The 23818-nt window shown below is 44.5% G+C and overlaps 1 protein-coding gene across 2 annotated transcripts in view; it reads left to right on the forward strand.

The window, feature by feature from the left end:
* LOC144932715 (dynein axonemal heavy chain 5-like) overlaps window positions 1–23818 on the forward strand; it is a 95011-nt gene that overhangs the window by 13663 nt on the left and 57530 nt on the right. For both annotated transcript variants that reach the window (XM_078857085.1, XM_078857095.1), the window contains exons 9-25: window positions 443–608; window positions 2750–2843; window positions 4255–4353; window positions 5725–5906; window positions 6565–6684; window positions 7679–7880; window positions 11907–12002; window positions 12665–12838; window positions 12952–13041; window positions 13889–14044; window positions 14283–14422; window positions 15587–15738; window positions 16200–16407; window positions 18012–18099; window positions 18446–18569; window positions 19859–20025; window positions 23528–23620. In XM_078857085.1, coding sequence (XP_078713211.1) covers window positions 443–608; window positions 2750–2843; window positions 4255–4353; window positions 5725–5906; window positions 6565–6684; window positions 7679–7880; window positions 11907–12002; window positions 12665–12838; window positions 12952–13041; window positions 13889–14044; window positions 14283–14422; window positions 15587–15738; window positions 16200–16407; window positions 18012–18099; window positions 18446–18569; window positions 19859–20025; window positions 23528–23620 — 2351 coding nt within the window. The remainder of the gene's footprint in view (window positions 1–442; window positions 609–2749; window positions 2844–4254; window positions 4354–5724; window positions 5907–6564; window positions 6685–7678; window positions 7881–11906; window positions 12003–12664; window positions 12839–12951; window positions 13042–13888; window positions 14045–14282; window positions 14423–15586; window positions 15739–16199; window positions 16408–18011; window positions 18100–18445; window positions 18570–19858; window positions 20026–23527; window positions 23621–23818) is intronic.

A 23818-nucleotide genomic window follows, 5' to 3' on the forward strand; every position in this document is an offset into this window, starting at 1 on the left:
TCTCGGTTTGAGCACAGTCACAGTCCTTGTGGATTAACCATGAAATAAGCTCCGTCTGCTTTCACAGTGGATGTTAAAGATACTGCGACTTTATTTGAAAAAGAGTAGGCCAAGTGTGCCAGCATCATGATCCAAATTTGGAAAATTTTATAAATTACTTTAAAATAAATTAATTGGGAAGCCACATAGCAATATTGCCCGGTAGTGACAGACTCATGTCTGTTTACTGGCTGGGCCTACGATCACCTTGTACTTCACAATGAAAGCTGCCACCGGGGGTCTGCAGCCGCAGGGCATCTCGATTTTTCTCTGCATGGGAGCCGTGGTATAAAATGTACGTTGTGATGATGCTCATTTGATAACTATGCCCCTGCGTGTGCCCGGCAATCGGCGAGGGTCGGTTAGACTTACTTGTGTTGTATTCCCCACTGTCCTATCACAGTGGGGAACACGGATATGGTGGAGCGTCTGGAGGCTGCCCTGACAGTGTGGATGAAGCAGATCGAGCAGGTGCTTGTGGAGAGCGAGCAGATCCGTAAGGAGGCCGACAATGTCGGGCCCTCAGCAGAGCTCGTCTACTGGAAGAAGCGCACTTCCCGCTTCAACAGGTTCCTATTTATTTTGAAGAATTAAATGTTTAAAGATAATAATTTAACAGCCCTTTGTCTATCGGCTGCTGGAAAGTGGCTTTCCCACGCTGTGTCGGTCATGGGCATTGTTCAACCATACGTCACCGCACTGATCAGTGCAGATTGGTAATGGCGGGGGAATTGAACTCAAGTTGTCAGGTTCATCGTGCCATGTGCTAATTAGTAGGCCTTCACTTAGTCTCGTAAAAGTAATGATAATTATTATGACAAGAAAAATAATGCCCTTTATCCAGGAAAACTTCACTGAGCCTCAGGGATGTATGGCCAATTACATTTATGAGCATGTGCAATTTGGGAGGAAACTTTTGTGCCCGGAGAAAACTGCCCATGCATATGAGAAGGTAGCACTCAATGCTTTGCACAAATAGAATCAAGATTCAATTGCTGGAATACCCACCTCATAACCACCATCTCCTTTACTATTATTTTGTAATTAAGGTAAGTTCTAATTAATGTAATTAATTAAAGTAAGTTCAAATTAATGTTCCAATTAATATAATTAATTTGAACTTACTTTAATACACGTAATTATCTTACTTCAACAAGTACATATATATGTAAGGGAGTGGGTGGGAGTCGTGGCACAGTGGTTTGCATACTCAACATAACCCGGCAACATGAGTTTGATACCCACCCACAGCTAACATCAGTAGTGAGTGATATCGTTACTGGTCCTAGTCCTCCCAACTCTTCAATAACCTGCACTGACCAGATTAGTGGAGTCAAATAACCCTCACAGTCGACATGGTGGCTGGAGATGCATCACCCAGCAGTGGATTAACCACAGGGATATAAATATATGCATGAATTTACACCTATGTAAAGAGAGGAAAGATCATTCATCCCACACAACCTCCCCCTCCATGTCAGATTGTGCATTTGGGCACTGCACACTCCACAGAAATAACGTGGCTCCTATTTATTTTTAACCAAAAACAAATTCAACACCCGTCAAAAAATAACATGTAGCTTTAACTTTCAACTTACAAAGGCAAGCGGGTGCAGGAACTATTCATCAGACTCTACGTGGCACTGTTAGTTTAACTCATCGGATCTGATGCTGCAGAGCCTTGACCGTACGATGCAGAGTATGTTCCATTACACCCGAGTGCACGTGCCGAGCTGTAACAACATGGCTTTGTAGAATAATGTAGACATTCCTTTCACTCGATTCGCCTTTTTTGCCTCTGTTATTTTAGCGAACAAGCGCAAGCAAGTAGTTTATTATTCTACAGGATCAAAAAATCACCCCGGCCACCCACAACTTAAAATTGAGTTTTGAATATTGAGGAGGTGACCGGGTGGTCCAGGAAAGCTCACATCTGTGTGAGAAAACTGAGCTGGCACAGTTGAGAACTTTGGTCTGAATCTGGGCAATAACCCATCATTAAACTGGATTCTTCGATTTAGTGATTTCATGATCTCAATGTTGCCATCAGTGTGTAGCAAATTAGTTTGTTTCGGTTTTTATTTAATTTGATATATTTACATCCATGAAACAGGTGTTATAGGCTGCTGTGGGAAAACGTGGTAGGGAGCAGAAAAGGCAGTGAAACACTTATACTGTACTTTGCTGCCATGTTTATGCTGCCTGTCTTCACCAATCTGCACTGACCAGCGTAGTGAAGTATGGTCAAATAACCCTCATAAACCACACGGCATGGGGAGGCCCTCATTCAGCAGTGGATTGAAAATAGGGCTGTATATGTGCATTTCTAGCTCTTGAGGAATAAATACATACCAATATGACTGCCATGCAATGGTCACCTCTAGCCGAACAGGTGACGAAGTGCAGCATCCCCAGTGTACTCAATTGCACCATTTTTAGAAATAGTTCTATGATGTCACCTACCAGAGGCCATTCTCTAACATGGTGCAATGCTGTCAGTGAGAGTTCCAAATTATGTTTTTTTTATCTCTTGAAAATACTGTGTTATTACAATAACACAATTTAAAAACAATTGGAAACATCCCAAACATTGTTTTAAACTGAGCTGTTTAATGTAATCTTATGCTTCTGTTCAACAACTGCTGATTTAATTTGGCTAAAATTGTATTTCGATTGACTTTTAATTTATTTTTCCGCTGTCGTTTTGTAGTTTGCTGGAGGAACTGAAGAGTGAGCGTGTGCAAAAAGTTACGGGGCTCCTTCAAGCTGCACGGTCGCGCTCACTCAAGCACTGGAAAGAGCTGGTACCACCTGCCGGCCCTTCACTCCGGCGCGCCTTTCATCCCCGCGCATATGAAGTGTAGTCTAGCATAGCCGCGGGCCCACATACCAAACCAATGGCATGACACGGCTCTTGCTCCCATCGATTTTCAGGAATCAAATTACCTTCCTCTCAAGTCAGTGGAAATTGACATTTCAACCATGGTAAAATAGTAGGGTGCAGTGGTTACTTACTGCGCTTTGAACCTACCACCTGAGTTCGATCCTGGTCATGGCTAACATGAGCGGCGAGTGATATCTGAACCGATCATATGACCTTCTTCAACCAGCACTAATCAGCGTGATGAAGTATGGTAAAAACAACCCTCCATAACTGACACAGCTTGGGGAGACCTTCATCCAGCAGTGGATTGACGAAGGGCTCAAAGTAAATAAACAAGCTTATAAAGATGCGTTGATTAATTGATTGCCATGGATTTTTGCATTTTGTTTTAATTGTGCGTGTAATTTTTTAATTCACATTTAATACATATTATAAGTTGATACTACATTAAGACTAATGCAGAAAATAAACTCGACAAAACAGACAACCCAATACATTAAATAAACAAAATGGTAAAGATGAGACAAATAACAATTATTTTTATTTGAATCTCGAACCTGAATCGTGACGAAGAAATTGCCACGAGGCGGTGGGAATGAATTGTTACATATCTCTAAAACACATTCCTGCAGAGGGAGCTGGTAGGAACGTTGGGTTGGCTCGGTCAATGGCCAGGGTCAACAGCGGCGTGGTGTATTCCGCAAATATGCCCGACTGTGAGGGCGGGCACAAGCCGGCGTGAGTAGGTTGAACGTTGCATTTTATAAGGGCACCACGGGGTGACCAGCCCCTCCCCACCCAGCCCCACCCCTCCCACCCCCCACACAGCCCCACCCTCCCCACCCGGCCCCTCCCCACCTTCCCCTCCCCACCTAGCCCCTCCCCACCTTCCCCTCCCCACCCAGCCCCACCCTGCCCACCCAGCCCCTCCCCGCCCTCCCCTCCCCTCCCCACCCACCCAGCCCCTCCCTGCACGACGGACACAATAATCCCCTGTGGGCTGGTGTAACCAGGAGGTTCCTACCAGTAATATCAACACAAACTAAGATGTAACCGCTGGCAGCGTACATAAACACGTGCATGGACACGCGAAACAGATGGCTTGAAATTAGTTTTTGGTTTATTCCAAGATGCTGAAGATAACTGTTATTACATAAATTAGGATGTTATATGATATTTTTTAGGTATACTTATTTATACGTCAAGAAACACGTGAACACCGCTTTTCATAAGCAATTTTCTTGTCAGGTTTATTAAAAATGCATGTGTTAACTAATTAGCGAAGCACAATGATTGTTAACGTTTGACAGATTGCTCTTTGATGCCATCAGGATTCCAGAATTACTGAGGAAGCCAGCGAAGCCAAGGACAATGTGAAATACCTCTACAGCCTCGAAAAATTCTTCGGGCCCCTCGCCAAGCACTCGCCTGTAAGCATAAGTATCTCATTGTAAATGCAGGCATAAGAGGTGGCCTGGTAGCTCAAGCGTAAGAGCACAGAGCCAGTACTATTGAGATCCTTGGTTGGAATCTGGGTTTAGTCGCCCATTATTATTTAATACTAGCGGGAAGTACCCGGCTTTGCCCGGGTCAAATTTAAATTTCAAACCTACTCTTAAAAATGTAACAGCAGTGCATACTGACTGTGGTGGTATCTGCTATGATTACAGCAGTGCATACCGACTGTGGTGGTACCTGCTATCACTACAGTAGTACATGCTCACCCTATAGCAGTTTTTAACGCGAAAGAAAATGTCCCCCTCACTCCCACCGAAGGCGTGCGACTTGGCATGGGCCGGTATGGTCGTGCAGGCGGCATAAGTAAACAAATAAATAGGAAGCGCACAAAAATCGCACTAAATCGCTAATTCATCTAATTTAAAGTTGACGGATGTGAAAAAGGAATAGCGCTTGCTCATGGCGGGGCTTACGGCGTGGTACCTGGCTATATTTTTTTCACATCAACCCCACCGTTGGAGAGCCAAGCACGCGACCACACACAAACCCACACACAAACCCACACACATACACACAAACCCACACACATACCCACAAACCCACACACAATTTTTGACTTTTATATAGATAGAAGATTATTATTACGCTTGTTTACCCAGGAATGCTTCGCTGAGTTTCAATAGTAATTTTTAGGAGGGTCCTGCCAAGTTTTTGTGGGAAGGGTGACAATTTATAACCTAGTTTAGCCATTTACGAGTCATTTAGAAAAATTTGGACCAGGTTAATCTGAATTCTCAATTTTAGCGATTTGGTGATCTGAGCCAGTTTGTCTTCGGACAAAAACGCATCAGGTTAAATTAGTTTTTTTTTCAGGAGATGGCAAAAAGTCTAACTCTGAAAAAAAAATCTTTGTAAATCTCAGGAAAGTACATTCATTACCCCTCGTGTGGCTCAAGCTCACGTGAAGGAATGGAAGAAGTAGCTATGCGATATCTCCTTCCGCAAGCCATTCAGTAACATGGAATTATTCACAGCTCTGCAAGAGTTTTGAATGGACGCTTTGTCTCGTGCTGTAACTCTCATAATACAATTGGAACAAAGTTCAGGGGAAAAAAAACACCGTTTATTCCCTCACCAACCGTCACTGGCCAGCATGGTGAAATATGGTTAATAAGCCCGAAAACAGCTTAACACGGAATGAGGAGGCCTTCATCCAGCCATGGATTGACAAAGGGCTATACATCAATAAAATCAACATTACATCCAAATACCAAAATACTTAAAATTAATATTAGATGTACTTTATGTATACTTTGTGATAATAATCATCTGTCTGTGTGCAGCCCTTGCTAATACAGACCATCCCAGGCCTAATGAGCAACATCCGCATGGTGCACACCATCTCCCGCTACTACAACTCATCTGAGCACATGACGTCGCTGTTCGTCAAGGTCACCAACCAGATGATCGCCACCTGCAAGGCGTACCTGCACCAGGGCGGGGGCAAAATCTGGGACCACGACTGGTGAGCCTGTGCATAACTCAGCCAAATTAGAGTTGTATTAGAATCATAATAATCTAATTTATTTTGCCCAAGTGAAGGTGTTTTTGACAAATTCATGTTAGTGTATACAAGTATTATCCTGATAACTGCCGTTTAAAACCTGAATTATGCATCCTCTTGTAAACTGTTTTTGTGGTCGAGCTTTTGCCACACACTGCTGTGGACACCTTCAGCAGTTGCATTTCTTGGAGTTGAATTATTTTCAGTTTGTCCCCGGATAGTTGAGAGTTATCTGTGCAATGTTTTTCAAATCAAAGTGCTTTCTTGCTCCATTGTGCATTGAGGCAGTGCTCACCTATTTTACAGTCGTGAGCCAGTGGTTGAAATTCGATATTCAGATGGCGGGGACGAGTTTATCCACAGGTCAACAACTGTTGACTTCCCCACAAAGCTATACCTATTTTATTTACCGAGGAAGGATGATGGTCTGAGTCAGTCGTCTATCAGGATTTGAATTTTCCCACTGCAAGCCACTCGCTACACTGCTGAGCCACCTGGCTAGTCACATTATTTGTGCACAAATTCTTGCATAGAACCTGGTTTATAATCATTATTAATTCAATATCTTGTGATTTGTTGCAAATGCACCGCTTGACGTTGTGTCGCCTGCCACCCGCAGGGACAATTTGCTGCAGCGAATGAGTGAGTGCATACGACTCAATGAAGAGTACCAGCACTGCTTCCACGAGACCAAGCAGCACCTGCATCAGAGCAACAACCCACGCCAGTTTGAGTTCAGGTAGGGTCAACACCCCATGTAACGATTAAAGTACATTATTTTGCTCATGATCATAATTATTGTTATCATCATCATCAGTTGTGATCTATCCATGACTGGATGCAGGCTTTCCAAAGCTATTGCAATCTCTCACTGTGCTGCGTTGTACCAGATCATCTATCTCCTTCGCATGAGCTGATTTCACACATCAAATTCTATGCAATACAATTGTCATGTATTCCTGTATGTTGAATGCAATGGGTTGTTGTGACTTCCATCTGTAGCTCCCACTAAATGCACTACATTGACCACAATGTTCAACAATTTTTATTACTAAATTAAATCTTGACCCGTTACATGCATCATATGCGTATAAATAACACTACTCCAGAGTACATTTACTCATATTTAATTATATATTCTGTATACCTACGGGTAATAATTTCAATGCTGCACTTTGAGATGATTTATTGCGGAATCAAAATAGTGTTTTTCCCTCTCTCCTAATTCCTGCTTGGGAAACCTTCCAGTGAGCTGGCACCCCTTGAAATATGCATCATATCAGTCATCGCATTAACCTTTGCAAGGTTACAAACAAGGGAGATCTCGTTGTGCCAATTTATTATATCGGTAAATGTAATATGGAAATTTGTTAATTTCTTTTTGCATGCCTTGGCCAACAAAGTCTATCGCAGCAAAAAATAAGTCTAGATGAGTGGTTCCCCACCTTTATGGGACCATGGACCAATGCAAACCCACACGTTTTTAGTTTACAAACCACCATTCATTAATAAAAACGTTCAAAATTAAAACTACTTATAATTGAGTTATCTGAAACAGTTCCTTGGATCAATATAAACTGCTTTGCAGACAACTAGTTGTCCACAAACCACAGGATGGGAACCACTTGTCTAGATAACCTTTGTGATCAACGACAGCCCATCATCGGATGACTTTCTATAAAAAACTAAATTACCTGCGGGAAATTGTTGTTGCTTACCGATGTCGCCTGCAGTGAGAACTACATCTTTGGGAAGTTTGACTCCTTCTGCATGAGGCTGCGCAAGCTGTCGGACATGCTGCAGACGATGCAGAGCTTAGCAGGGCTGCAGCACGTGCGCATTGAGGGCATCGACAAGATATTCCTCCGCTACCAGGCCCTCGCCACCAACACCAAGGCCAAGACCTACGATGTGCTCGACCACCGCAAGAGCGAGGTGCGCCCGCAGTTGCCAACAGTCGCCCGCGTGTACATGCGTACATTTGTTTAGTGCGCGCTAGGTATATAACTACACTTTGGTTCTTTCGGTAAAGTCACGTAGGTATAAAATAAATTAAATTACGACTTTTCGGGCGCAACACAAGCGTCCGTCATCAGGTGGAACAACCACAGCAAGAAACAATTGCTGAAGTGGGCAATTGATTTATGTCGTTTCGATATTTGTTGCACTTTTTAGGAAGGCATCCCCGATGTAAACATGATTACGGTGCATCCTCTGCAATGGGGGAACATAATATTGCGATATACTTTGAGACTGTGCAGGGTGTAATGTGCGTTTAGCAGACCTCAATTCTCCCACACATTTAGTGGGCGATGCGCACTCTTAAAGGCAGGATTACTTATTTCATGTTCCTAAGAATTGGTACTTATGGATACAGACACCAGCGCATCTGTAACTGCATTTGGACACAACACGCATTTGTTTTTAAATGTGTGACCACCACACAATTACAATCATCACTGGTCTCATGATGCCACGACTCATTCTCACACCATGCACCTGCCACATTCACGCATTGCCCATCTCCCATATACTGCACTGTGACAATGCTACACACGGGTTTCTATGTATAGTAAGACTGTCTGTGCTATATCTGCACGTTACTGTAAATCCGAGGGTATTTTATCTTACGTGGCCATTGTAACGTATGTTTAGCCCCATTGTTGTGGAGCAGCGAGTGTATACTGTGCTCTCCAGTGGGGTGGTGTGTGTTACTGCCCCTCCTCTCCCGTGAAACTGGAGGATATCGGCTCCCAGTCTGGTGTGCAATGATTGATGGCTCAGCAGCACAGAGCACTGCTGGGGCGGAAAATTACAGAAAGTGTCAGCTCACTGAACAGAGAGATCAGTGCATTAGTGTCTAGATTTCAGAGCTGACATTGCATTAACTCGTGTCCGAGTGAGCTGGCTCTTAGGGGATGTGCCAATTTGTGTATATTAATATTTGTGATTATAATTGTAAAAAAACATGTCAATGTTTATTCAAATTGTACTATTGGCATCATGATGTAAAGAAATACCCGTTACGGTCTCTCATAGAGCAATGCATCAGACTATGTTATAGAACAAACCACAACAGGGAATATTTCACAAATACTGCTGATCTTTCATTTACATGAGGGATGCTGCACTTTCCCACATGCCCTGCTGTAGACAAGTTAATTGTCTGGTAGGGATTCCAATATTTTAGAATTTTCAAAGCTGAAATTTTGTCAAATGAAGCGAAAAACCAAATTCAATGCGATAGCCAAGAAACCGGACCCACACATTGAAAAGCTAGATGTTAACAAAGTCGTAATTAATCGCAGTAACAGTCCTATTTCTGAAGGTCTGAAATCCGTTTTAGCTAAAGGACTAAACTTTGCAGTCACACCTAGACACATACCAGTTAATGATATAATTGCTCGAGTAGATGTAACTCTCAAGGGCTTGAGTCACATCGCTGCAGACGTAGCAAGATCTGAAATCTCTGCAACCCTCAAAAACGCTAAGATGCCAGCTAGCAACATCAGCAAAGATGAGCGTTTTGAATTAGCTCAATTAAAAAAGAGGGATGACATTGTCATCCTCTCAGCCGACAAAGGCAATGCCACTGTCATCATGGACAAAATAGAATACAACAACAAAATTCAAGAACTACTCAACGATGGCAGCTATACAAAAATAAAAAGAGACCCCACGAACAGCCTCGTCACCAAAACCAACAAAATCATTTCTGCTTCAACCGCATTAATTGATCAGACCAAACAGTTCTCGTTGAAACCTTCTGCAGCCAGGCCACCAAGCTTGTACGGCTTGCCAAAGATACATAAAGAAGATACACCTCTTCGTCCCATTGTCTCTACTATCAACTCCCCCACTTACAAACTGGCTCGTTTTTTGTCTGAAATCCTACGGCCTTTCACTGGAAAAACCACCTCTGCGGTACAAAACTCTACTGACCTGGTATCGACAATCAAGGGGATTTCCCTGTCCCCAGACGACCTGCTTGTCAGTTTTGATGTGGTTTCCTTGTTCACCAAGGTTCCTGTGCCTGACACCATCGCAATCATTGAAGACTTGGTTCATCAAGGACTGAATGCTGGGGTACCCCCCCTGGTGAGACACTGCCTAACCAATACATACTTCACCTGGAATGGAACCTTCTACAAGCAAACTGAGGGCACCCCAATGGGCTCCCCCCTATCTCCGGTTGTAGCCAACATTTTCATGGAGAAATTTGAGACTGACGCCATCCAGACTGCCACTCTACACCCGACCTTATGGAAGAGGTACGTAGATGACACTTTTGTCATCTGGCCACATGGCCGGCCTGCTCTAGACCAATTTCTCGACCACATCAATTCCATACACCCAGCCATCAGATTCACCATGGAAGTCGAAAAAGATGGCAAGCTACCCTTTTTGGATGTCCTAATTAAAAGGAGACCTGATGGTTCAATGAGCCATTCTGTCTACAGGAAAGCCACCCATACGGATGCCTACCTAAAACCGGATTCCCACCACCATCCATCCCAGAAGAACTCCCTCATCAAGACTCTATACCATAGAGCCCAATGCATCTCCGACCAGGAACACATTGCCAGTGAACTCAAACACGTACGCCAAGCTCTTAAGGCTAATGGTTACTCCGACTACACAATCCGCAAGGCCATCACTCCAACCGTCAAGAAGGATCCTGCTGAGGAGCCTTTCAAAACCATCACCTTACCCTACATTGCTGGGGTCACAAAAAAGATCTCCAAAATCCTGATTAAACACAAGATTCAGGTACGATTCAACACAGTACATAAAATCCGTGATCTGGTTCCGTCTGTAAAAGACGTGGTTCCAGACATACAGTACCCTGGCGTCTACAAACTAAGTTGCCTCTGTGGTAGCAGTTACATTGGAGAAACCAAACGACATGTCTCGGACCGCATCCGTGAACATAAAGCTGACCTGAAACACGGTAGGACAAACACCTCAGCCGTGGCAGATCACTGTTACAATTCAGTGGGTTCACATGACATTGAGTTCTCCAAGACAGAGGTTCTCTGCAAGCCATCTGGCTACCATGAGAGATTCGTTCATGAGGCGATCCACATATACAAACACAGAGACAATTTCAACGGAGAAGATGGATTCTGGCTCAGCAATCATTGGAAGGACGTAATAAACCACTTCGGATCTTAACTGATTGTTGTTCACGTTTATGGTGACTTTCAGACCGCAGTCCACTCACTGGCATTAACTGTGTATCTTGTGTTCTCCACAGGGAATGCATTATTTGATCCGCTACGGATCTCCTGCCACCGTTTTCCCATTCACATGTTTCATTGCTTCTACATACTATTAACATGCCCTCCCTTTGTTAATGCTACCCCCCCCCTCCCTTTGGTGCTGCTGATCCTGCATAATGCATGGGCATAATATGACTTTGAAACCCCCCCGCCCACCTCCTACGCATTTCCCATGAATATGCTAAATTCCTCTTGATATGCACATTCTTTTGTTAAGGCTCTCTTCTTCTTCCACCTCCAACTCAGCTTATATATAAGCTCCTAGCTTGGCAGTGTCTCATTCTTCACCTGAAGACGGCTGCTTGCGTTGTAGCCGAAACGTCGTGAGAATTGTTATATTATGTTTATTTTTATTATTTTATTACTTCCCTTTTACGTGACTTTACCGAAAGAACCAAGAAGAAGAAGGCGATAGCCTTTTTTTGTGTAGTTGTTGAGGACCAACTGAGGTCATCCATATTATAGTTAAGAACCCGGTTTAATTACGATGGCTGAAATACAGAATCTAACCCTCGGTCTCAGTTGTGCCGATTCTGAACTCTGAGCCACTTGGCCACATTGCATGTTAGTGGTTTTGATGTAGAATAAAACATTTAACCTTGCATATGTTGTAACAATGAAAAATATTCCTCCAATTAAAAAATGCTAATCAAAATACGTGTCACTTTTCATCAACCAGTTTGACATAGACTACAAAGAATTCTGCTCCCAGACTGAAGGACTCTACCAGAGCCTGCAGACATTTGTTGACTCGTGGTTTGAGAAGTCGCTCACGGTAAGTGCCAGGAGAAGATGAAAGCACTCCACAATGCGACCGTGACTATCATGTATGTCGAACTTCTTTCACACCGTACCTAGCCAACCGTTATAATCAGAGCCCAAACTGTGGAACACATCGTTGCCAATTTGGTGGCACCGTCCTCGTCATTTACAACATCGTTCTCATAGCCCTCAACTGGCTCACCAACCTTGACATCAAGATTTAATGTTGCTAATGGCCCTGCTGTACAAAAGAAGAACTGCTGGATACCTTCACGATTTGGCATGATTTACCAGTTGCAAGGACAACGCTGCCATTGCTCAATTTGCTCTTCTATTCAGTAAGGCATTCTTCTTGTGTAAGTCCATGTCTGATAGGCAAAGGACAGCCTCGGGATGTCTTCAATGCCTCCGCTGATTTTTTTAACTTCACATTGGTTTACAATGTGGTCCACGGGCTGGTCAGGATTTCCACGGTTGCATGCTACCAAGATATCTCTCATTTTCCACTGAAATAGGAGTGGTTACATCTGGCAAGTAAGACATTGCACCTTGGAGCATATTCTGCTCAGCAGGATGCTTTAAAGGAATGGGCTGATAGCTGCACTGCACCTCTACAGCACTGGGTGTATCACAGCACGTGCACGGCTAATATACACACGACTGGGTCACCTCCAGACAGAGAAAATGCTCGAGCTGCTGGGCAAGTTTGAGCGGATTGCAGGCGGCCGCCTGCAGCTCATGGAGAAGTACCAGCTGGTGCTGCACCGCTATGCGCGTGACATGGACATGGTGAGGAGAACCTACCAGAAGCAGAAGCAGAGCCCGCCCATCCCGCGCAACATCCCACCGGTGAGACTCGCCGCAGCACAGCACCATCGCAATTTCCATTGCCGCCCGTCCTGGAACTCACTCGTTCACACTTTGATGCTGCCCTGTGCCTATCCCTTGGCACTGATTGGCAGGTGTCCGGGAAGATCATGTGGGCCCGGCAGCTGTTCCGCAAGATCGACATCCCCATGAAGTTCTTGAACAACAAGCGAGACGTCCTTCAGGTGAGGTTGTAGTTTAAATCTGTGGTTGAGATGGCTACGAACTTGTGTTTTCATGTAGGGGGTTGCAAGAGTTTTAAAATCACTTGGGTCTTTGAGCGCAGTTGAAAAAACAAAGCCCTGTAACTGACTTGGCAAGGAGTGGCCTTCATCCTGTAGTGGGTTGACAAAGGGCCGAAAACTACAATTACAGTGCAATACAGACTGATCCCCAATAAAGGAAATGTCAGTACTGGCTCATGACTGTTGAGTATGAGCTCCAACCTATCCAACACTTTGACTTGATGTAAACTTATAAAACATCACAAAATGTTTTTTACAATGATATCTAGTGGGCATGTAACGATTCTTCCCCCATGTGATTTGATGGATTATCACGATTCAAGGTCATGATTCAACAATTATATTATTTAAACATTTGGCTGAATGTAGCATTTTTAGTGGCTGCAGGGGTCACCATTTCATGCGTCTATCATGAGAGCAAAAATCTAATTTAATATACAAATCGCCACATACTCCATGCTTTAATGAAAATTGAGGTGATGCTCATCTGTTTACAGCCCTAAGCCATTGGTGAAAATTCCCTATTCCTATGGTAGGGTTAATCTATCCATAGGACAACCGCTGCTGAATTTTCCACAAAGTGGTACCTGTTTTATTGACATCGGAGGGAGAATGAGCTGAGTCAACCCATAACCAGGATTTAAACTCGCTACCTTCTGATTGTGAGCTACTCGTTCAACTGCTGAGTAACCTGGCCGATATTTAGACTTTATTTAAAAACCAGGTAAGAGCCCAATGATGCAATAATGAGTGTTCCAATGCAGACGTTTTGCTGCCGCGTACACAGACGTCCGAGGGCAAGATCGCCGTGCGCAACTACAACAAAATGGCGGCCGTGCTGCTGGAATTTGAGCTGCTGTACCACCGGGCCTGGAGCCGCGCCGTGGACCTAGTCCGGAACAGCCTCCTCGCGTCGTTGCTCGTTCGTTACCCAAAGAAGAAGGTAATGTAGCTGCCCAGAGGGGGAAAGGTTTTTATCCCCTAGCCACCTCACACCTCCATGCCTATGACACCTGAGCGAGAGGTATATTGGATGTAGTGTGCTGAATGCAGAAATATTTTCTGTATTGCCGATAGACTCGGCAGCTCAAATTAAGCCCCAGTTACATACCTACTAAAGATCACTGAGCTGAGTGTGAGCTCAAATCATTCATCGCATAATTGGAAATGTTCTTTCTCAGGAGTTCTTTGTCAACTTTGACCTGGCCATTTTCGAGCTGCTGATGGAGGCCAAGCACCTCCACAAGCTGGGCTTCCAGGTGCCCGAGGTGGTCATTAACCTATGTCAAAAAGAGCAGCAGATCAAGCAGCACCACACAAGGTGAGGGCTGCCCTGCCTATCGTTTGCACACCCATCCAGTTGATGAAACACGTTTTCAATATTGAAATATATATTCACATATATATTTTAATATATATAAGTGTTTGAGTTCAGCCTATGGCCATATCACCTGAAATGCATGCGATCACGTCTTATCTAAAAAGTTCAGCAGGGTTTTGTCCGGATATTACTTGGACGGGTGACCACCATGAATGGGTGACCACTGTGTGTATGTGTAATGGAGCTCTCAGAGACACCGTCTTGTTCAGTTATATATATTTATGAATAAAGTCCGCCGACTCACTGATATTTTAACGGATAACCGCGAGATGACTATATCCAGCTGGGTAACTTCTATGACTCTACGCGACGCTCCCTATGTAGTTGGCTGACTACATAGGAGCGGATGCATAGCAGTCACGAAAACAGTATGTAAATATAGCCTTCCAGGTCTATAAGGTGCCCTGATCCAAGATGATGAAGACAGCCCGCTCCAAGGCGACGACGGTTTCTTGATTCCCCCACAGCAGCCCAGAGCCCTGCTCCACGCCGTCTTTTATCCCCCTCTCGGACCCGGCCACGTCGCCTTTTCCCGAACTCTCTCTCACCTTATCTGGCCCTGTCTGTTCCTCCTGTCTCAATTATTATTTATGACCACTTAGGTCCCGTACTATCCTTACGTGACCCTGTCCGTTCTCGTCGAGTCAATTATTAACCACGGCAACCAGGCCCTGTACTGTCCTTACATATGTATGTGTTTATGTATGGGTAAATTATGTTTATTTGGGGGTGTGCACGCACATGTAGGTGCGTGTGTGCATTGTGTCTATGTGGTGTGTATATAGGCGCAATACGTGGGTGTGTGTAAGATCAAGCCTCGTGGGTTGGCGCTGGAGCGACAGTCAGAAGGTTGCCAGTTTCAATGCTGGTTAGAGATTGACAACGCATAATCCATTCGAGATCAATGAAATTAGTACCACAGTGGATGTCCTATGCATAGACTTGCCTCCGCCATGGAAATTTGGAATTGCTACCGTTGGTGCCGGTTCTGTAAACAAGAGCCGAGTACCATCTCAATGCCCAATTGAGCAGGAATTCACCTTGACTTTGTTGTGTGTGTGCGCCGGCGTGGTGCGCGGGTTTGTGTCCCCGGGCCCATTACAGGCTGCTTGAGGCTCTTAGGGAGTACACGCAGGCAGTGTCCTCCATTCCACCCATACTACAGCCGCTCATGACGCCGTGTATTGCCCTTGTCGAGGACGCCATCCTGCCAGGCCTCACCATCATCTCCTGGACATCGCTCAACATCGACACTTGTGAGTCAGCCTCACGTGACCTGAGACAGCATCATTGGGCACATGGGGGGCAGCTGCAAATGGGCCATTAAATCCACGGCAATGTCATTTCATGTCCACGGTGATGACTTGCTACAAGATAATTGGAGCTGCTTGACGAGTTTGTTGTGTGGTGCACTGACTCTTTCAGTGGATGAACAATGGCTGTGGTAGCTACGGTATTTTAAGTAATGTGATGAAAGAGTGCTATTTTACACTATTGCCATATTATGCTACTGGATTTGAATACTAAAATAAAGAAAAAATACATGCTGAATAATATTGATCTGGAAAGCCAATAGAATGCCACAGAATGGAAGTCTGTTTGAATATGTTATTTAAGAATATCTTAGACATGATAAGTCAGTACGAGTTTCAGACACTTAATGAATAATAATAATACTTAATGAATCTTCCAAACCCCTGTGCCAAAAAACCTGCAGACATTGAGGATATCCAGGCAGCGGTGGTGCAGCTGAAGCAGACCACCAAGCAAGTGGTGGACATTATGGAGTGCCGCGTGGAGGCCACGCTTTATGACATGTCCTTCACACCATTGCTCACCCTCCCTGAGGAGGAGCCCCTCGACATGCTGGCCTTCATGGCGGCCACCGAGACCATGGTCGCGTCCGCCACCAAGAGCCTGGCCACGTGAGTGCTCAAAGATCGGTGTGTAGCACCGGTCGCTAGATGCGGTTCGAATGAGCGCAATGATGAAGGATGAAATGGATATACAGTTCCATCATTGTTCTACTGCTGCTGCGGTCTAAAATTACACGACTGATTTTTATTTTTTAGGGTTGGTGGTCTAGGACAAGGCTATGCACATTACAGACGTAGTAGGCTGATGTCACCTGACTTGCAAAGCATGATGGGGGGATCGATTTTATGGTTGCAGTCACACCATTTGCTGTCTAGAATTCACCTTTTGTATAAATTATCATTGCTCTTAATAATTTTTAGCCAGCATGCTAATTTCTGTCTAATGAGTTTGTCATAATTGACATAAAGTTTTAGAAGTGGTTCTTATAACATTGTAAAAAAATTTTTGTTCCTGGGTAGTAAGTGTTATTTCCTAATTGCTTATGCCTCAGAAGTACAGAACATGGCTATTATTCCCCACAAACTTTGCTTTTGTGACCAGGACAGTGATATTTTGAAATGTGCCTATTTTCAATGAGAAACGGGCGAATGCTACATACACACACAGAGACAAAGATGGAGTAGTCTCGTCTACACACAAATTCAGATACACACACTTACACACACAGTACGTACAGTAAATATCTCATGAAATAAACTTAAAATGAAGAAAACTAGCAATAGAAACATGGGAAAAAAAGATAGTTCTAAGCATAGAAAACAAACAATTACATATTGCTACAAAAGGAAACGAATTATGTAATGCTACAAAAATTTCCATTTACCATAATCCTAGTGAAGCTTGGGTTCGGTCAAGGTGGCGTTTTGGTAGACGGGACCTACGCCTCGCTCCGTGGTATTCTTCCGCACCCTCACCGCGCTGCATTATTTGCGCTTACGCAACTAACACAAACATTTCCGCATATTTTTACATCATTTATGGTAGCATTTCCATAAGTATAGACATGGTTTGTGAAAATCTTAGAGCATTAACAAATAGATTCATGTGCCATACACAATTGAATTACATCGATTGGTTTTACACTTAAAAAAGGGCGTGGCAAATTACTATGCCAGCTGCATACACATTCCAGGTATAACTTCCCATGGTGTATGTTTGTCAGTGCTGGAAATGTTTTAAAGTTTTCCATTCTTGATTTGTATCATCATTTTTATGCAGCTATGAACATGATTCATATTCTTGGTTCTTTCGGTAAAGTCCCGTAGAAGGGAAATAATAAAATAATAATAAAAAAACCATAATAGAATAAAATTCTCATGACGTTTCGGCCACAACGCAAGCAGCCGTCCTCAGGTGAAGAAACAGAGCTGTCAGGTGAAGAAACAGAGTTGTCTGTTTCTTCACCTGAGGACGGCTGCTTGCGTTGTGGCCGAAACGTCGTGAGAATTTTATTTAATTATGTTTTATTATTTTATTATTTCCCTTCTACGTGACTTTACCGAAAGAGCCAAGAATATGAATCCCTGCAGTCACGAAAGCTTTAAATCGAAATATGAACATGATATTGTCAAAATGATGCTGGTGATGCTCATTTCTTGAATTGTGTGCATATTACGGATGCTTTGATTGCGAACTACCTTTGGTCCTGCAGACAAAGCGATTTTGTGGAGAAGTCTGTGTTGGACCTTCTCGACTTACTCAAGACGAAGCTGAAGCCTGCTGAGCAGGCCGACATCAAGGTAGTCAAGCTCCACGTGCCGCAGTATTCCCTCATTTGGTGTGTTATTTGCACTGCTTTTCTGCCACACTGGGCTTTGTTTTGTTCATATTTTATACCTATTTAAACACAGCTCTCTCTTGAAAAAAACTATGGTTTCAATGGGCTCATGTACGACCCAGTTACCATTATTGGATTTCGACTAAGCAGTATTGAGCCTGTTTAGCACTCAAAGGAGTGACTACGAGTGCCCGCCTCCTCATTGCTCATTTGAGAAAGTGATTACTTTGTCTTTTGACTGTAATTTATAGTTTAGTGGTGCCCTGATACACTGTGATTCATGGTGGTCGATGTGTAACCGGCCGCAGGATGGATTTCCATGCCTACACCCGGACTTGAAGCACAAGACTCGCTGCCAGGAGTGCCTGTCGTGCGCCTACTACAACTTCACAGGGCAGATCTGTCAGCGCAACACGGAGGCGCTCGTCCGCTGTGAGTGTCCAATTTCCCAGCACAGCCAACACCACTCAAGAGCCATGGGGCCTGGCAACAAATATAAGTGCAGCTCTCCGATGTGTTTTCTATTTGTACCGCATGTTGTTCGGCATGACATCCAATGCTTTTCTCCACTTACTGGGGGAGTTCCTTCAGGAAATAAATGGAGCAGCTGACATTCTCCCACAGTTATATAAAGTTGTTGGCTGCTGCTAGTTATTGATGTTGGACAACATGCCGAACACCACATGGTACAACCAGAAAACACATTGGAGAGCACCATTGGAACCTCCTTTGCCAGTAGCAAAATATGATAATTGTTTTATTACCCTTTTATCTGGCAACAAAACTGACACCTTTTTTACAAGGAGTCATGTTTGCATTGACCACAATACCTGCGGTCGGAATGCAAACAAAATACACAACTGATAATGTATGCACTGTCCTTGAAATTGATTGGTCCACACCTGAGACAGCTTTTCTTAGAGCCTAGTCTCACATGGTGTTGGACCAGATGACGCCAAAAGGCGCACGTTGGAAAGCTGTATAGCACAACCAAAAAAATATGTTATAATATAAGTGCTGTGCCAAAGCTGCAGATCTGAAGAGCACGATTTGATTCATGCATTACGAGTGCAAGAAATTATTACAATCGATGCATTGATGCATCATTATTGTACGTTTACCGCTTTTTTGTGAATCCACTGTTGAATGAGGGATGCCCCAGACTATGTGGAACATGGTGGTTATTGACCATACTTCACCACGTCCGTCATTGTGGGTTGATGAAGGAAGAAAGCATAAATGTGGGAGCCTAGTACAGTACAACTGAATTTTGCTGCATTTTACTTTGTTGCTCACAATGTAGAGAAAAGTCTGAACCTTCGTTTAGCTTGTGCAACATGAATTTGTTTGGAAAGAGAGATTGTTGCATAGCAAGATCATGATAGATGGCAATGACTTGGGGAGGCCTTCATGCAGCAGTGGATATATAACATGGCTGATTATGATGGTACAAGCTGAAACTTTTTTGTCTATTCATTAGATTCATAAGACATGGAGTTGCCTGTTAAAATGTGATATCTAGTGGAGCTCATCCTGACCCCCATCCCACGTGGCCCGCAATGATATGGGCAATATCTAAATTATATGTCATTGCAATATACAATTTAATTACATTTGTAATTTGCAATCGGTATCTAAATTACACAAACGTGGTTAATTGGTCATTTGCATCAAATAAAATTTGAATGCGTATTCCCCACCTCCGCTATCGGTGCGGGCAGGCACGCGGCGCTCACTGGATGCCCTCCGCCGCCGCCTGCAGACGGCCGGGCCCTATGCGGAGCAGCAGAGACTGCAGCAGGGTCACACGCACACGCCCGTCTTCTGCACCGAGATCATGCTGGCCATCCCCAACGTGCTGCTCAAGCCCAGCCTCGACGACTTGCAGGTGAGACCCTAGCCACCTGGTGGGTCGGCGAGGTGCTGAGAGAGGATGTGTGCATGTGTGTGCGGAGTGGTTTAGCACTGGTTAGAGTATAGTTCAATGACCCCCATAACGTCAGTTTGCGGATGACATTCTCAACCGGTCCTAAACCTAGGTTAAGCCAAAATTAGGCGGCTAACTTTCCTTTCCTCAAAAGTATAAAGATAAAGGAAAAATACCAATGATTTGCCGTGGTCCTCAAGATGTCTTTTCCTGCTCAGGAGAGTTCTGCATTGGGATGTTTTATCAATTCCATATCTGAATGTTTGGCTTCATGTCAGAGGATATAATAACACCCATAGAAAACCCACCATGCATACAAGGGGGTGACATGGAGCTCTGCCAACTCCTGACCAGGTAACAAACCCTCCACCTACAACACCCAAGGCTGGTTGATGGACCGGGCCAGTGGGGCCAGTGCCCTGGGGCCTCAGACTGCTAGGGGGCCTCCAAGCCTCAGGCCGCGCACGATGTTGCGTGGCCCAAGAATGCCGAAGGAAATTGAACGCCAGGGCCTTCAGTGCGCACAGCGCAAGCTGACCACTAGGCCCCTGGGTGCTTATAGCATGAGCTAACCACTAGGGCCCCCCAGACCCCTCAGTGCTTACAATGTGAGGGCCCCCCAGACCCTTTTGTGTTTAAAACGTGAGCTGACCACGACTGCCCCCCAGACCCCTCTGCTTACAATGTGAGGGCCCCCCAGACCCTTTTGTGTTTAAAACGTGAGCTGACCACGACTGCCCCCCAGACCCCTCTGCGCTTACAATGTGAGGGCCCCCCAGACCCTTTTGTGTTTAAAACGTGAGCTGACCACGACTGCCCCCCAGACCCCTCTGCGCTTACAATGTGAGGGCCCCCCAGACCCTTTTGTGTTTAAAACGTGAGCTGACCACGACTGCCCCCCAGACCCCTCTGCGCTTACAATGTGAGGGCCCCCCAGACCCTTTTGTGTTTAAAACGTAAGTTGACCACGAGGACCCCTGCGCCCCTTAGCGCTTACAGTGTGAGGGCCCCCAGACCCCTTGGCGTTTTAAAGAGTGAGCTGACCACTAGGGCCCCTAGGCCCCTGGGGCTTAAAGCGGGATCTGATGACTAGGGCCCCCGGGCCCCGCAGTGCTTACAATGTGAGGCCCCTCGGTGCTTAAAGTGTGAGCTGACCACTAGGGCACCCGGGCCCCTGGGTGCTTTCAGTGTGAGTTGACCACTAGGGCCCCCAGGCCCCTCGGTGCATACATCCAGCGTAACACCTGGGCCCCTTGGTACATACAGTGCATGCTTAAAACGAGAGCCTCTCGGAGAGTACAGGGCTTCTGTACAACTGAGCCACTGGTTGGCATGCTACAATATGCTGTGACATGATACAATATTCACCAACAAGTCAGTTCATTCTGCATAACAGGAGAGTTTGAAGGGCGTCATATTATGGCAAGCCGTTAGTTATTTGACTTACTGTAACTAGCTAACCCTTTATTCTAGCTACCTGCCCATTTTCTCTAGCTAGCTGCCCATATGGTTCAGCTTGTTAGCAGAAATTATTAAGCTAGCTGCCATTTTTGCCAGCTAGCTGCCCTTACAACCAAATTAACTGTACTAAAAAGCCATCTAGTGAGACCTAGGGCTTGTCGTTTGTTGAGAGCTTAGTTCGCCATTGACAAATCAAATATAAAAAAATACACCGCGGTTTTGTGAAACATTAAAAAAATATGCCAAAAGCTACATTTTTTGATACACTAACGCATATATAATAGACCCAATCCATACTTAAAGATTAAGGAAAACCCCATTCATTTTTTCTATAGACCATCTGTTTTTAGATCCATGGAAGTAGATAATGCTAACGTTGACATGCAAATTGTCAACAGCTCTTACGAGGTCTTTTTTCCCCTCCCCATCGATGGGGTGTGGCCTATGTGCATAGTCTCCACCAAGTCATTTCACTGACTTATCAGAAACCTTTGTTGGTTGTTCAGCCAATGAGAAAAACTTCTCTTTTGAATTGCAAGCAACATTATTCTCTCTGTGTCAGGCAGGTATATAAGACCTTTCTTGGAAGGGAAAACCACAGACAGATGCCTGTTTTTTTGCTTGTTACGCCACATTAATATATTCCGTATACTTTTTGCATCTATATATATAAAAAGGGAAATTTGTGAATATGTGTGTCTGTTCGAAATGTTTAGCATACTTCCCGACATGCAACAAACTTGAAATTTGGCATGTGGGTAGCTTCCAGACTGTACACAATGCAAAAAGTATAAAAATAGACTTTTGTATTTTTGGGGCGGGGTGGGGGGGCGCAATAATGGATATATTTTGCACGGCAAGTGAGCAGTGACGTCACATCTGTGATGTCACCCGCATGCGGCAGCGTCATATAGTGTGCCTGCTGATGTCATCCCCCCCCCATCCTCCGCGTAGGCCCTGTATTAATCCAAGAAAAGAATCCAAGTCCCGGGCGAAGCCGGGTAGTAAAGCTAGTCTTTTTCAACAATCCCTCCTAAGGGCTATTTTCTAACAGCCTTTTTAAAGGGTTAGGGTTATTTTCTTTTATGTGCTTTTCTATTTTTTTCTTTTATCTACTCAACGCAAACGCAAAACATTTGCAGATGAGAGCTCAGAGCCAGGTGTGACACTTGAGAGGAGGGAGCAGTTCATTGATAAGCTAGTGGCATGCCTTGAACATCGCTTGGACGCTTACAAGCGTTTGACCAATTTCTTTGGCGTTCTTTTTATGTCAGATCAGGTGTCTAACAGTGATGTCATAGTGGAAAAGGTAAATGCACTCTCCGCTGCATATCCATCAGACCTGGACATGAACTTTGCCAACAAACTCATCCAATGCAAGTCTTTCATGTCTGACTCTGAGGGTGAGAAGTGCCCAACTAAATTGCTTGAGACGTTGCAGGAACTGAATCTGCAGTCAGTGTTCCCCAATATTTTCGTGGCACTTTTGGATTTTTCTAACTTTGCCAGTGACAAACTGCCAGGGTGAGCAGACATTTTCCCTTTTCGGCAGAATAAAAAATGAGCTGCGGAGTAGCATGTGCCAAACACATTTCAGCACATTGCCACTTATGTCAATAGAGTCAGACCTTGTCAGACAGCTAGATTTTGACGATCTAGTGCATGATTTGCGAGGAGGAAGGCAAGAAAGACACCAATATAGGAAAGCGGGTGGGTGGGGGGGGCCTCCAAAAGACATGTGCCCAGGGGCCTCACGGGACCATGATCCGGCCCTGCTGACAACACCCGGCAAGCCTTGGTGGCCACCCTTCCGAATATTAACTTGGTTCAACCCTGCATAACTTCTGAGATCTGACCTAATTAGTCACATTTGGATATTTGCAAATCTAAGTGTAAGATTGCTGACTTTGTGTTTTGATATTTGTAAGTGTGTGGACATGAAGTTGTGTCATTGAACGTATAACAGCGATGGTTGTGTAATTTTTTTCCATTTTCCCATTAGTCGTCGCTGAACAAAGCTGTGAACGTGATGCTGGGTATGGCAAAGGACATCTCGGTGTGGAAGTACGCTCACCTGCAGCAGAAGCAGCAGCAGGTAAGCCTCATCGATCAAAGCAGCAGTCAGCAGAACTCATCTCTCGGCACCTGTAATTTAAATTCAGTGATTTACTCTGCTCAAAGTAACTTGAATGTGGGCGTGCATTTTTTAGTGGGAAAATATTAGATAACGGTTGCTTATGCTAAGGGTAGGTAAGGATCCTACGGCCCACAGGTCATAGTCAATACGGTTTGC

This window comes from Lampetra fluviatilis, chromosome 1, assembly GCF_964198595.1.
Source record: "Lampetra fluviatilis chromosome 1, kcLamFluv1.1, whole genome shotgun sequence".
In the NCBI taxonomy this organism is placed as follows: Eukaryota; Metazoa; Chordata; class Hyperoartia; order Petromyzontiformes; family Petromyzontidae; genus Lampetra; species Lampetra fluviatilis.